This window comes from Vicugna pacos, chromosome 4 (assembly GCF_048564905.1).
Source record: "Vicugna pacos chromosome 4, VicPac4, whole genome shotgun sequence".
NCBI lineage: Eukaryota > Metazoa > Chordata > Mammalia > Artiodactyla > Camelidae > Vicugna > Vicugna pacos.
In genome coordinates, this window is record NC_132990.1 from 41,204,139 (window position 1) to 41,219,956 (window position 15,818).

Here is a 15,818-nt window from a genome sequence, read left to right on the forward strand (position 1 = left end):
CTTTAACAATGAAAGACAGTGATCAAATAATGCCTGTAACCCTTAGAGTTGGAATTCTATTAGATATTACTGAACACACCCACACTTTTGCACCTGCAGTTCTACAAGCTCAAGTCAGAAAACCTATCATATTAAAAAATTAAAATATTATCTTCAAATTTTAATATGCATTACAGAATTATGTAGTAATGCCCTTTGTAATTCTGATAACTACCGCTTTTCATCTAAAGGTCAAGCCAACATATTCTAAATAGTTGATTAAAAATATTGGGCTATTTATATGAAGAGCAATACTATTTTAAAAATTCCAGGTGTTCAGAAGACTCATTAAGCCTTAGAAAACTCAAATAAAATATTCAGGAGTAATAATGACTACAACATCATTCTACCTTGGACTGAAAAACAAAACCAAAACAAAACAGACAAACCAAAAACAGAATTAGCTTATTATGAGGACAAAAGAACAACATTTATATCTGTTCAACGTTTTCTAGAAAATTAGAGGGGGACATCTATTTCTATCACTTTGTATATTATCCTTTTAATATATCCTTAGATTTATTTGTGAATATTTTCTAGAGAATTTTTGTGTTTAGGTTTATGAGGGGTATTGACCTGTAGATTTTTTAATTATTACTTCTTTTGATCTGTGGATTTTTTTGGTAATTGTCTGGATTTCATATCAGGGTAATACTGGCCTCATAAAATGAACTGAAAAGTGTTCTCTCCTCTTTTATTTTTCTGAAAGAGATTAAATTATTTCTTCCTTAACTGGTCCAGTGAAACCATGTAAGTCTAAACTTTTAAAGAATTAACTAGGAGTTTAATTTCTTTAATAGATATAGGACTATTCAGGTTATCTACTTCCTCTTGACTGAACCATGGTAGATTATGACTTTGAAGAAATTGGTCCACTTCATCAAACTTATCAAACTTACAGAAATAAAGTTGTTCATAATCTGGGACTCCAATGGCACAAATATATTATGTGTTTTGTTACATACATGTTGCAGAGGTTCTGTTTATTTTTTTCATCTTTTTTTCTCTTTGCTTTTCAGACTGGAGAATATCTATTGATCTACACCCAAGTTCACTGATTCTGCTATCATCTCCATTCTGTTACTTAGCATATTTACTGAATCTTTTATTTCAGATATTTTACTTTTCACTTCTAAAATCTCCACTTGTTTCTTTTCTTACAGTTTATATTTCTCTTTTGAGAAATTTCATATTTTCATTAAGTTCATTTTATTCATGAAGCAGAGTTTTAATAACTACTTTAAAATCATTGAAAATTTGGAGGAAGGGATCAAGATGGTGCAGTAAGAGGACATGGAACTCACCTTCCCCCATGAACACATCCAATATATATCTATACTTTGAATAATCCCAACTGAAAACTAACTGGAAACTGGCAGAAGAACTCCTGTACAACCAAGACTGCAAGAAAGATACACATATAATCAGGTAGTAAGGGAAGAAAATTGATTGGGTTGAGACCTGTGCCCCTGAGAGAGGACTCAGAGGAAAAGGAAAATAACACGGGTAGATACCCTCCCCAAGGAATGAGTGGTTTGAGCCACAGATTGGGAACCCCAATTCTGGGGTTCCATATGCAAGAGAGAAGCCCCCTTGGCCAGTTCGAGGACCTCGGAGAAAAACAGAACGGCTGTGGGAAGCCTAGACTCTGCTTGTGAGGAGCATGCATGCACTGGCTCATTCATGAGGCAGGGCAGAGAGCGGTCTGCTCTAGTGGCTGCCAGTTTTTCCATGACCACCTCATTGTGCGCCCCAGCTCAAGTAGAGCACTCACTCCTAGCCACAGCACAGCACTGGATCTGGGGCGCACACAACCAGGGAAAAGACCCAACTGTGGGACACAGAGCAGCCGCTGTTGGTGCTTACTCAAGACACATCTCAGAAGACAGATCCCTGATGGTGGCCACTCCAACACAGCTGACCTCCCAGTACACGCTGAGAGTACGTGGAGCTGGACCACAACAAGGAGTTCGGGGTGGGGGTATAGGATGCTGAGGGCAGTGATCAGCTGTGAGAGACAAATGGAACTTGAACCTAAGGCTGCGTCTGAGCAGAGCTGTGGTTGCCTGAACAAGAAGCGCATCAGACCTATGTCTGCACACGGGCCACACTTGCACTCCCCTCTAGGCAGGGGCCCAGTACATGGAGGGGAAAAAAACATACTTCAAGGGAACAGGGCCAGCTTCAACCCAACCCTCAGGGGTTCTGCTCTAGCAACTTGGGATCAGACCCTGCCTCCAACAGGGCAGTGATGGCCACTGAGCAGAGAGGAAGACCTGCCTTACACCTGGTGCCAGCTCTAGCCCCTCCATCTCCAGCCCCACACAAAACCAAGTGATAGTTGCCAGCATACTCTAAGAACAGACATGACTTGCATCCACGTCAAGCCCAGCTCCCACACTGAAGGCACCAAACACACAGTCTATATAGGGATGCTCCCACATGAGAGCACCCCTTCAAGACCACAGCAGGTAACTGTCTCATCTAAGTCCACAGCAGCAGGGAAGGTTAAGCAAAATGAAAAGGCAGAGGAACCACTTTCAACTGAAAGAGTAAGAGAAAACCCCTGGGGAAAAAAATGAAACAGAAATAAATAATTTACTTGATAAAGAATTCAGAACATTGGTAATAAAAATAATAACAGAATAAGAGGGAAAAAATTGATGTGAACCAGTGAACATTTTAACAAAGAACTAGAAAATAAAAAAAACATCCAATCAGAAATGAATAATTAAACAGCTGAAATAAAAAATACATTAGAAGGAATGAGTAACAGATTAAGTGATATGGAAGAATACATAAGTGATCTAGAAGATACAGTGATGGAAATCACACCATCAGAACAGCAAAAAGACGAACAAATTTTAAAAATAGAAGCAATTTAAGAAGTTGTTGAGATAACAGGAAGTGTATCAACATTCACACTGTAAGGGTCCCAGAAGGAGAAGAGGAATGATCAAAAATATATTTGAAAAAATTATAGGTGAAAACTTCCTAAACCTGAAGAAGGAAACAGATATCCAGGTACAAGGAAGCATGGAGGATCTCAAACAAGATGAACCCAAACAGATCCACACCAAAACATATCATAATTAAAATGGCAAAAGTAAAGATAGAAAGAGAATTTTAAAGACAACAAGAGAAAAACAAAGAGTCATATAAAAGGGTACACCCATAGGCTATTGGCTAATTTCTCTGCAGAAACTTCACAGGCTAGAAGAGATGGCATGATATATTTATATTGCTCAAAGGTAAAAATCTGCAACCTAGGTTATGCTACCTAGGGTGATTACCATTTAGAATGTAAAGAGAGAAAGAACTTTCTAGACAATCAAGAACTACAAGAGCTCATCAATACTAAACCTACACCAAAGTAAATGTTGAAGGGTCTTCTCTTAGTGAAAAAGAAGTAAGAACCTACAGGAAAGGGAAAACCCCACCAGGAAAGGCAAATATACTAGGACTGAGGATCAACCACTTAATTAAGCCAGTATGTAGATTAAAAGACAAAAAATTGTAAAAGCAATTATAACTCCAATAAACAAAGGATAAGCATGAAGATGTAAAATATGACATCAAAAGTGCAAAAAGGTGGCAGTAAAAATGTAGATCTTTTAGAAAGTGTTTAGATGACTACCAGTATAAAACAAGTATATATAATTATAAATCAACATATATGAAACACATGATAACCAAGTCAAAAACCTACAATAGATAAACAAAAACTAAAAAGAAAGGAACATAACCATTCCACTGAAGAAAATTATCAAACCACAAGGGAGGAAACAAAAAGAAGACATGAGCAGAGAAGAACAACAAAAACAACCAGAAAACAAGTAGTAAAATGACAATAAGTACACACCCATCAATAACTACCTAAATGTCAACAGACTAAATGCTCCAACCAAAAGACATAGGATGGCTGACTGGATAGAAAAAAAAAAAAAAAAAAAAAAAAAAACCAAGACTCTTCAATACGCTGCCTCAATACGAAGGCTCACTTCAGGGCTAAAAACACATACAGACTGAAAGTAAGATAATGGAAAAAGGTATTTCGTGCAAAGAGAAAAGACAAGAGAGTAGGGTAGCAATACTCACATCAAACAAAAGAAACTTTGTTAAAACAAAGTCTATACCAAAGACAACAAAGGGTATTATATAATGATTGTGTACTGAATATTATGTTGTGAGAATCTGGGTCTTGTTAAAATCCTCTAAAGGATGTTCATTTTTTTTTTTTAAAGCAGGCACTGAACCCAGTTAGGTTCAGACCATAAATTCTGTCTCTTCTTCTATGGGCATGGTTCTAAGGTCAGTTCAGTTTTCAAATCCTTGGCTATGCTGCTTTGGGCCTGTCCCAGGCATGCATCGCTCAGACACCAATGAAGAAATCGGGCAGAAGTTTATATTGTGGTTTAGCTTTAAAAGTCTTGGCTATAACAGCTTTTGATCTGTACCATGCCTGTGTATCTTGGAGATAAATCCAGGCTAGTGCCAGTTTATATACAAAATTACGGGATCACTTACCCAGCTCTCTCATCTCCATAATTTTCTCTCCTGCTCAAAGCAGCTTCCTTTCCTGGTCTTCTAGCCAAGAAGGAAGCTTCTCTCAGAATTTGGGCTGCCCATGCTGGCACTACAGTTCTGCTGGGTGTTCATTCTTGTTTCAAAGCTGGGGAAAATAGTAAGAAATAAAGCCAGAAAACTTAATTCAAACTTGACTGCCATTTCCAATCCAGTAATGCTTTCATTTAGTTTTTAGAGACCACAGGTGTATTTTAGCTAGAGTTCTTAGATGTAATTAGTTGGGAAGAGAGAGCGTAGTGAGTTTACTCTATCTTGATCAGCTTTAAAAGTCCTAATTTTTTTCTCACTTAGTTTTAAGCATTTTTCTTTATCATTAAAACTCTTAATAAGACCATTTTACGATTTCATTATCTTCTATTACACATATTTTAATTATCCATCCATTCTCTTCAAAGCTATTTTTAATTTATTTCTAATATTTTATAATTACAAGTAACACTGTGATGTACAAATGTGCATTTAGTTTTCTAATGATTTGTCTAGGATAAATTTTTAGATATAGAATTACTAGTTCAAATTATAAGAAGGTTTTTAAAGCATATTTCCCAACTGCTTTTCAAAAAGAAAGATATTACTATAACTAAAGCAGTATCTACAACTTTCATCAATTTATATAGGAAAATATTCTAATTTAATATTTAGGATTACAATTGATTAGAAATGTTCATTTTTTATCCTCATGTATATTTTTTGTAAGCTATCTTTTGCATTTGAATGCATGTCCATTACCCATTTATTAGAATCATAGTTCTATAATAAATTTCTATGAACTATAGATATATAAAGAAGAAATCATATGTCCATCTGCCCACTAGTGCAAAAATAAAAACACCAGAACAAGCTAGAAATCACTGAGATTGTTTACTTAAGGGGTAAGTGGGAACAAAGTAGGAAAAACAGGGGAATAAGAGTGGGGTTAAAGATTTACAGGGAATGATTTTTCTGATTGTACATCTTTGTATAGTTCTGACTTGTAGAACTATGTAGAACTTATAAAATTAAAAGAACATAGATGGGAAGTAAAAATGAAACAAATGAATCCAACTGCATACAAATAAATAAAATAACCACTTTGAAGGGAGAAATGGGAAAAAAGAACTAACCTAGGTAACTTTGGAAAACAATATTTTAATTGAATATCCAAAGACTAAACAAACAAAAAAAGTGTATACAGATATTTAATCTGATTAGCAGGCCTGCTTTTTACAGAAGTATGGATTTGCAGCTTACCAACTATGTTATAATATATTTGAAGATTGAGCAAATAAATATACTGTGGATATAAAGCCTAGTTTTATCACTGCTGGAGAAAGGAGTTACAGATAAGGAAAGAAGGGAAGTTAGAATGAATCCTGTATCAGCATGAATTCATGTGTTTTAAAATATTTAAAAATCCATTCAAAAATAAGTATATAGAAATAGATACAATATACATAGATATAGAAATACATATAGTTGTATATACAAACATGTATTTTATATTTCTGTCAGCTGAGAGACCTAGAAGCAATGATACCCAATACCAACGAGCAGATCTTGCATTGAGATCTTCCTTTCTAAATATAATTCCCCAGTAAAGGAAACAGGGCTTTGTGGAGAAATAATTTCAGGACTAGGGTAGAGAAATTACAAGAGAAACGTCTATGCCAGACATCTTGTGTGAGAAGGTAAGGAAGTACTAAAAAGTGATGGGATGTGTACTACTTTTCTATTGCTGCGTAATAAATTATCACAAACTAAACAGCCTAGGGAAAAAAAAAAAAACCCTGTCACGTTATTAACTCACAATTCTGTAGGTTGGAAGTCCAGCTTGACATGCAAGTTTCCCTGTTCAGAGAGTATCATCAAGCTGAAATCAAGGTGCCAGCCAGGCTATTCCTTCTGAAGGCTCTGGGGAAGAATCCACTTCCAAGTTCATTCAGGTTGCTGGCTGAATTTAGATCCTTGAGGTTGTAGGACTGAGGTCATATTTCCTTTCTGGTTGGCCATCAGGACTAACTCTCAGCCTCTGGCAGTTGCTCTCAGGTTCTTGTCACATGGCTCCCTCCATCTTCAAAGCCAGAAGGAAAATTACTCTCATATTGAATCCCTCCCTATTTTTGTATCTATCTGACTTCCTCTGTCTCTGACCTCTCCACACATATATAAAGGGCTCGTGTGATTAGATCATGCCAACCTAGATAACCTCCCATCTTAATGGTCAACTGGTTTGAACTTTTAATTATATCTGCAAATGTATTCATAATACCACCTAGTGTTTGATCAAATAACTGGACATTACAACAGGCTCTGGGAATCTCAGAGCCCATCTCTGCCTATCACAGGGTCATATCATAAGCATTCAAGATACAGCAATCAAGAAATATAAAGTGCTGTAACATTACTGTTTAGGTCTGTGGACTCCAGATAATTCAATAGATGATATTCTTTAAAAGTGATCTTCCTAGTGTTTGCATTAATCAACTTAAGGTATTGAAACATCACTAATAGTTAACTATCTATCATAAAGATAGTAAACATATGCATTTCAAGTTCTATAAAGGAAGAGACCTATGTGTTTACTGCCCACTATAGATCCCCAACAGCTACTATGTCATTTCACCCCAACTCTGCTCCTGAGGTGATTAGTGTCCTCATTTTCTGAGGATACCAAGGCTCAAAATCAGTGTTACCACAGCTGATTTCCACTCATGGACCTTGTAAATGCTAAAGTATACTGCCAATATTAACCAGTGTTCATACAATAAATAATAAAATACATTTAAAAAGGGGAGGGCACAAGAGCCAACTCGAAGAAACTCCCAATGGCTAAATCTGGGATAATTTGTGCAACAGAATAATGATAGTAACAGATTGTAACTCATAGAACAAAATATATACTCATTAGTCTATATTGATATAAATAAATAATTGAATACAGAAACGAGGGTGAAAGGAAAGCTCTTCCTTTACAGTAAATTCCAATTAACAAATACACAAGGGATGATGGAAATAGAAAATTACCTTTTGAGATATACCAGAGAAGTAAGTATTTCAGGCAAGAATCATGAATGGGTTCTAAAGATTGTGGTCAGAATGAGAAATTTATATACTTTCAAAGTAACTTTCCAGAAGATAATTATTAATTACAAAGGAGGAAATTGTAACTTTACAAGAGAAACACCTGGCAGACACCACCTTAACCAAGTAATCAAAGTTACAATCACCAATAACAAGACAAATTGATATCCAGTGCCTCCTGATATGATGCACTGAGGTTACATCACACCTATGGAGTTCTTATCAAAAATGCATAATTATGGGAAGTATCAAATTGAAATAGAGTGCCATCCTATGAAATAACTAACCAGTACTCTTCAAAAAGTACTGTGGTCATGAAAGGCAAAGAAATTGAGGAATTGTTTAGATTAAAGGGGAGTAAGGAGAGACAACTAAATATATAACACGTGACCCTGGATTGAATCCTGAGCCAGAAGGATGTTGATGAGACAACAGTGAAATCTCAATTTTTTTTTAGGTTTTTAAGCACATATTCTTTAAAAGAGTTGTCTGAAGTCACTCTTCCCATGTCCTCATGAAAGCACAACAGAATTATGTTCATGTTAATTTCCTCATTTTCATAACCATACTGTGGTAACGTAAGATATTACATTAGGGAATCTAGGTGACAGGTATACAATGTAAAAAAAAAAAAAAAAAGAAACACCTACTTTTTAATTTGTCTCAATTCCCCACAATGCCAAGTTATCTGGGCCTTACTAAATTAACAAATTTTTTTGAGGCAAAATTTTTTCGAATCTCTCTATATATACGTATACACAACACATTCTGCATGTCTATATTATACATATTTCACACATATGTATGTTTACTTTGTATTAAAATATATACCTCTACATAAAAATATTAAATCTTTTAACATATTAACAGCAAATATTTCCCCTGAATCTCTACCCTATGGTTTTAGTATTTTTTTTGACAGATGCTTCAAAGAGTTGTCCAAGCTACTCTTTGAATCTCACTCAGACACTGCAATGTGGTGTCCTATGAAATCTGTCAAATAACCACCTTCTATTGTTCATTTGGAAGACATCTTAGTCCTTATATTATTACACAATATAGTAAATTCAGCACATTACCAATGTTTTACTACGATCTTTACAACAAAACTTTTGTATATGCATTTTCAAAAATGGCCTAATATTGCTGGCATGACCTTCCCATTAACAGATAAGAACACCCATTCACTTGTTCATGTAATATTTATTGACTGTCTACTATGTGACAGGCACTGTTCTGGGCACTTAGAAGAGCACTGAACAAAAATGGACGCATTCCTACCCTCAGGTCAAATAGAATGGGGGAAGAAATTATACCCTTTTATTTTTTCCACAGTATTTTAACTGCTTCCTCCCACCTGCCTGCTTTGATTGCTATTTCTTCAATCCCACTGCTTACCTTTAAACTTCCAGTAGAAATTTAAAGTGGAATGAAGTGCAACTATATAGAAAGCACATTTATTCTAATTAAAATTTTGTACCTATTAGATTACGAGAATTAAACAAATTGATGCAAGTAAAGTACCTAGTACACTGCTTGACAATAAACATAGTCTGAGGTAGATACTATTTATTGTTTCTCAATTTACAAGTGAGGAATCTGGGGCTTGGAAATGAAAAAGAACTTGCTTAATGTTACATAGGTAGAAAGTGGCAGGACAAGACTTTGAACTACACCTGACTCCAAAGACTTAACTCTAATACTATACAGTTTGTCTTCTGTTCTAGAATATTATTAATGTCAACTCATACTTAAATCCTACAGTACACACAAAACATTGTTTTTTTCCTCTCTCTCATTGGCATTTATCATCCTTCCTAAGTTTTGGATCTAATGTCATAAACAACAACAAAATATATACAAGCAAGGATGAGTTAAGTCAATTACAAAGCCAATATTCTGGAAGCAGTACAAGAGTTAATTAACTTAATTACTGATACTCATATAACTCAAACACAAATTGCTTACTTTATTTCTTTAACAATGAAATAGTAATAAACAACACAATAATTTAGTTGTAACAAAGCCATCAACAGAGCAAAATAAAAACAAAGCTAATTAAGGAGGCATTGCTTCAGCTCAAATTAGTTATCTCCTTTAAACAGGAAAAACTGCCATTAATCTAGTGGTTCTCAAACCTGTCTGCACACTTGAGGAATGGTAGGAAGATTAGTGCTTAAAAAAATAGCTATACCCAAAGCCCACCTCAGAACATCTGTCAACCTCTCAAGAGTGGCGCCCAGGCAAAGATTTTTGAAGTGCTGTCAGTACTGAGAACAAGTCTAAAGTAATAAGCAATAAAAATCATGCCCTCAAAGCAATTCAAAACCAAAAAATTTAAAAAAATATATGATAACTTCTTTCCTCTTATCCTGGGAAACGGGGGAGGGAAGCACCCACTCATTTCTCAATGTTCTTTATTTTTGATTACCCAAAGTCAAGTTTAACAAACATTAAATATTGGAAGTTATGCAAACATGCTACCCAAATCGAAATTCTCACTACATTTAGAAAGCTCTTTTAAAACAATACCAGCTTTCAGAAAGAATCTCCCACATTTTAAGTTTGCACAGATGTTTAAGTCAGCTATTTGTTCAACTATGAAGAGTCAATAAAATGTATTAGAAAGCCTTTTATTAATAAGTTATTATAAAACAATATTCACTTCATGTATCACAAATTAACTTTTTGGTGCAACAAGAACATCTGAATATTTCCCATCTATTTTTATAACTGTCAGAATTCCTTTTTATAAGATTGGTATCTTCAAATTCAGAACCTAAACATAAATTTTTCTTCAAGAATACATAAGATACTTCCCCTATAACTGTACTATATCCTTGACAAATCCCTATTGGTAGGTTCAGCAGTGACTGCAGGCATTTATCTTTAAAACAACTTTTCCTCATTTTTCAGGTTTGAGAATGGTATCACATTAAGTATGGAAAATAGCTTTTTTCCTCAAGAATACATAAATTCACTTAAGAGATGTCTCCTCAAATTCAGAAAAACCCATTTCTTCAGCCCCTTCTATCAGGATTCCATGTCAATCTCAACCACTTCATTCTTGGCCTGAAGTGTTGTTTCTGTCAGGTTGTCTTCATTTACATCTTCAATGTCTGCCAGATCAATAGGTGGTAAAGGATTCCTCCAGTACTGGAAGGTGTTATACTGCCAAAATTCGTCATTTAGCTTTGATGAAAAGAAGAGAGAGATGAAAGTACATCAATGGTCTAGAAAAGTTAAGTTTTTCCACAAAACAAATTTTTTTCTGTCTTAAAAGCAAATTCACGTAAGATTTTGCAGTCTTTTACTTTGCATCTTCAATAAAAAATATACTTTTAATTCTGCCTAATCAAAGTACTTCATGGACACAGTCTAATCTGTGAATTTTCATATCCATGAATTTGTGAAAGTATTTCTTGTTAGTAGTTTAAATTTAAAAGAATCTCCTCCAAGAGCTTCTCTTCCCAGGATTTTCTTGTATTTTTCAACCAAAAAGTAATGCCTGAAGACGGTCTTAAATTTTTTTTTACCTTTCAGTGAGGAAAACAATTTATTTAAAAAATACATACACACATTGTAAAACTTACTTTTGTTCTTTTCCCTGAGGTTTGGTATTTTAAGAGATTGACTTTACATAGGCTAAAATATTTTGACAACTTTCTAAAAAGCATTAGAATAAAAACATGGTAAATAGCAAGAAAATCTTAAACTGATCATTATTTTGCAATACATGACTTTTAAATCAATATACCAAAATTATAATTCCAAGTGAGTGCTGGCCCCTTAAAAATTCAACAGTTTACTCTGAAAGGCTATAAAATTGTTTACTATGAAGTGATGAAGCTGATGTTCCAATAAAGTTAAAAATTGGCACAAAATTTCAAAAGCATCCCAAAAATACTTTTTGCAAAGGAGGTGGCACTGAAATTATATACAGGCTTTCAGGATGACCATTTGGAAGGTTAACACCATTCCCAGATGGGTATCTATATATCTATATTTAGTTTACTAAGTTGTGTTCATGCTTTACGTTCACATTTGCTATAGCAGCATTATCCAACAGAAATACAATGGAAGCTACATCTGTAATTTAAAATTTTTTAAAAAGTAAAAACAGCTGAAATCAATCTTAAAATTTTGCTTCACCCAATATAGTCAAATTATTACCGTTTCAACATGCAGTCAATATTAAAAAATTAATGAGATTTTTACATTCCTTTTATTATTACACTAAGTTTTCAAAATCTGGCAGATATTTTATACTTCCAGTACTATTCAGACTAGCCACATTTCAATGCTCAATAGCCACATGTGGCTAGTTACTTTAATGGAAAGCACAGATCTGTAAGACTTTATCTCAGTAAGTTCATTCAGCGCCTTAGACACTAAGGCTTGGAGAATTGAAAGTTTCTTTGGAATTTCTTAACACTGGGGTAGAAATGTCAAGAAAAATTTCATTTTAATAAGTAAATAGGGTTAAGAACAAGGACCAATTTCTCTGCCTTTTGGAAAAAACTTATTGTTCAAAGTACTTACTTATAAACACAGGCCAAAAAAGATCCCGTAATGATGTCAGTGTAACTAGTAGCTAACAGTACAAACTGCCACCAGACAGACCTGGGTTCATATGATAACTCCACCACCCACTAACTCTGATCTTGATCTAGGTCTGCTTTCTCATCAGTAAAAAGTAGACTTGTGTAAATTATGGTTTAGCACTATAACTGCCCAATATAGCTAGGTATTATATCCCAAGAAGCCTATGAACCAATATCCCTTTCTTCTTAGTAAAAGAAGACATTTCTGGTTTCCCTTCTATTAAAAGCATCTAACAGTAAGGGTCAGCACTGACAAGGTAATGAATGACAGAGTAAGTGACATTAACATGAGAAAATACACGAATACTTTTTGAAGTAATACCTGGTTTTATTTTACTTCTCCAGTTTAAAAAAAAAATCTGAAACTCATTAAATATTCTGAGGTTCTAGGACAGAAAGGAGGCACCACTATTCTGCCTAGACTGCATCAATACAGAAAAGACATCTCTGAGGAAATTTTTCTTAAATGAGATCCCAAGGGCAAGGAAGGGCAGGGACTTAAGCTCTATTCTGAATGCAACAGGAACCAGGGAGACATTTGCTCCATGAGTGGAAAAAGGTTAACTTCTCCATGTTTTTGCTATATCCTATCTTCCCTTGACCCTTCAAACAAAAACCCTGCATCTTCGGTGGCAGGAAAGAAAGAGGGACTCTGGAGAAAATTTAAGTTTGCACAGAAGAAGTTCAAGAACAGAATGAAAGAAAGGAACATGACAGTTCCAGGGCCTCTGCCAAAAGAAAAGAAAACAGGGGACTAGTCCTGGTGAAGAAGGAATCCCTAGAGCCAAGCTTGTTCCCTGCTGTGGGCTTGTAGTGACTACAGGAAGCAGAGAACTGACAGACGTAATCAACTCTGTGGAGTAAGATATAGGTGTGTCTAGGAGATTCTAAGCAGATGTGTGTGTCAGTTCACTAAAAAAATTCTCTTTGCCTACCTATCATTTCCATTTCCCTCAACAGTTTGTGGCACACTGCAGTCAATACATTCTGGCAGGAAAGACAATCCTAGGTATGAGTGGGGTACCAAAAATAGTCAGGTCTTCAAACTACACAGTCCTTATCTCCATATGGAACAGGTCTGGATGACTATCATCTTGGTTTTTTGTTTTTTTCAGGTTTTACACATTGGTGCATGATTTAATTGTAAATTCTAATTACTTTACTTTCAAAACACAAGTGCTATCATTCACTCTTAAGTAACCTGATTTGAACATCTAAAAGTAGTCTGAAAAAAAAAGTCTAAATAAGGCTCATGTTTTCTAAATTCCAAGAAAACTGGGGGTGGAAATAGCTACAATTTATAATTTCATCCAGAAATGCTCATCATAATAATTATATCTAAAGGATAATTTCTCAGAATTACAGAAAAAGATCTTTCCCAACTAAAAAGATAAAATTCCCATTATTTTACTGGCAAGGTATTTGATAAATTCTGCATAAGATACTTAAGACAACGGAAAAATACGAGGTGGATGCTTCGAGGTAGTGGCTGAAGAGAATTTTGTGAATTCCGAGTCCTACGTTTGGTTCTTCCAACCCCAAAGCTCCTGTTAAGTCAACCCAAAACACAGCTCGAATTCCTGACTAGACCAAAGCTGTCCAATAAGTATATAATGCCACTCACAAACGTAATTTAAAATTTTCTAATGTCATATTAAAAAAAGTAAAAGAGGTGAAATAAATGTTAATACATTTAATTCAATCCTATCTTCAAATTATTTCAACGTGTAATCAATATAAAAATTTTTGAGATCTTCGAAATCGGTGTGTATTTCACACTTGCACATCTCAATTTGGGACTAGTCAGTCACATTTCAGGTGTTCAGCTGTGTCACAAACCACACTGAACAGCACAGATCTAGACAGATATTATGCGCAGAGATGGGGCAGGCTCATTTCCCAAAGAACGAGAACTCTCCAAAGAACCTACCCATACATGCTTTACCTGAGAACCAAATTAATTTTCAACGACTCTTTTTCACAGGATCAGATTCAACACTGAGTTAAAGCCTTTTCTTAAAACGCGAAGGCCTTTCCTCTCTGCTAAAGAGTCGTACCATGCCTAAAGGACGTCCAAGTGATGGCCACCAAACTGGTCACCCTCTTTAGAAAGAAATTCACCACGAATTACAGAAAAAGAATCATCGTTAAACCAAGGAAGGCACGATACACCTTTCGCTGACTTCTGTCGTTGGGCTCAACTTATCGCGGCTCAAGGCCAGAGTCTTCTCCAAGCTCTACAGCATCGTGCCCCACGCTCCTGCTTCCCGCTTACACTTAACAGGTGCTCAAGGAGCAAGGCCGCATCTACCTCACCCGACAGTCAGTTCCCCCCTAGTTTAGCTTAGAGCTCTCAGCCTGTCCTACTCTCCCAAAATACTGCTAAGGGTGGGCTGTGGAGCCCTTAGTGTGTCGCCTAAGAGTCGCTGTTTAAGTTCCGCGGCGGGGAACCCGTTTTTCATCTTGGGGGCATCTTGACGAACACGTCTAGAGGGGGACGATGGTTCCTTCCCAGGGCGCAAAATGCCTAGAAAAGGGTGACCCCTTCTGCCCTCACTCCGCCCCCGTCCCCCGGAGCGCCCAGCCCACCAGCGGCCCCTACCTGGCGCGGTGCGGCCCCCCAGTCTCCCCGTGGGGGCTCTGCGCGCCCCGCCCCGTCGTCGCCACCGCCCCTCGGGGGCCGGACACCCCGGGGCTCCTCCCCCGGCCCGCGGGGCCTCACGGGCGGCTGCAGCAGCGGCGGCTCGCCGGTCTCTAGGCCGCGGCCCTCACGCTCCGCGCCGCCCGTAGCGCCGGTGTCCCCGCCGTCGCGGCGCTTGTTGGGCGAGACCGAAGGCTCAGTCATAGCCCCCGCGTCGATTTTACGCTTTCGAGGCAGCTCCGGGACGCCGAGGGGCTGCCCGGGATGCGAGGCCCCCGGCGGCGGGATCCAGAGCGGCGGCGGCGGCGGCGGCGGCGGCGGCGCCTCAGGAAAGTCGCAGAGCAGGAGCCGCTTCCAAGGCACGTGGAACGTCAGCGGCTCGGCCGCACGCCGCTTGGCCATGGGCCCCGAAGGCTCGGGCGGAGCCCGCCCAGCGTCGGAGGCCGAGCGCCGATAGCTGCGGGGGCGTAGGGCGAGGGCGGAGCGCGCAGCGCGCGAGGGAGGGCGAGGACCGAGTCCCGACTAGGCGGTGGCAAGAAGGTGCAGAGGGCGGGGGGGGGGGGGAGGGGCGGGGCGGCCGGTCCGGCCCGGCCCTGCCCTCGCGCGTTGCTTCTCCGCCGCTGAGGTGCGGCCGGACGTTGGGGAGCAACCGCGAAGCGGCGGAGATTCGAACCTGCGCACAAATGTGCGCGCGCGCACCCGCGCCGGCCAGGCGGAGCCGCTGGTTGGTGGAGGCTCGTGGGGCGCGCTCCCGAGCGCCCCTGCGGCCGGAAGTGCGCGAGGCGGGAAGGCCGAGGCGGGCTTATTAAAGGCCCAGTCGAGTTGCCCTGGGAGGGCGTGACCTTCCCTCAGGGGCGGGGAGAGAAGCGTGCGCAAAGACGGAGCTT

The 15,818-nt window shown here is 38.1% G+C and overlaps 1 protein-coding gene across 1 annotated transcript; it reads right to left on the bottom strand.

Moving 5' to 3' along the window:
* Positions 1-9,240: 9,240 nt before the first annotated feature.
* Positions 9,241-15,485, bottom strand: C4H9orf40 (chromosome 4 C9orf40 homolog). Its single transcript, XM_072959601.1, has 2 exons — positions 14,893-15,485; positions 9,241-10,878 (listed from the first exon to the last, which is right to left on the bottom strand). The coding sequence occupies exons 1-2, from the start codon at positions 15,331-15,333 to the stop codon at positions 10,720-10,722; spliced, it is 600 nt and encodes a 199-aa protein (XP_072815702.1). The 5' UTR covers positions 15,334-15,485; the 3' UTR covers positions 9,241-10,719.
* Between the last annotated feature and the right edge of the window lie 333 nt (positions 15,486-15,818).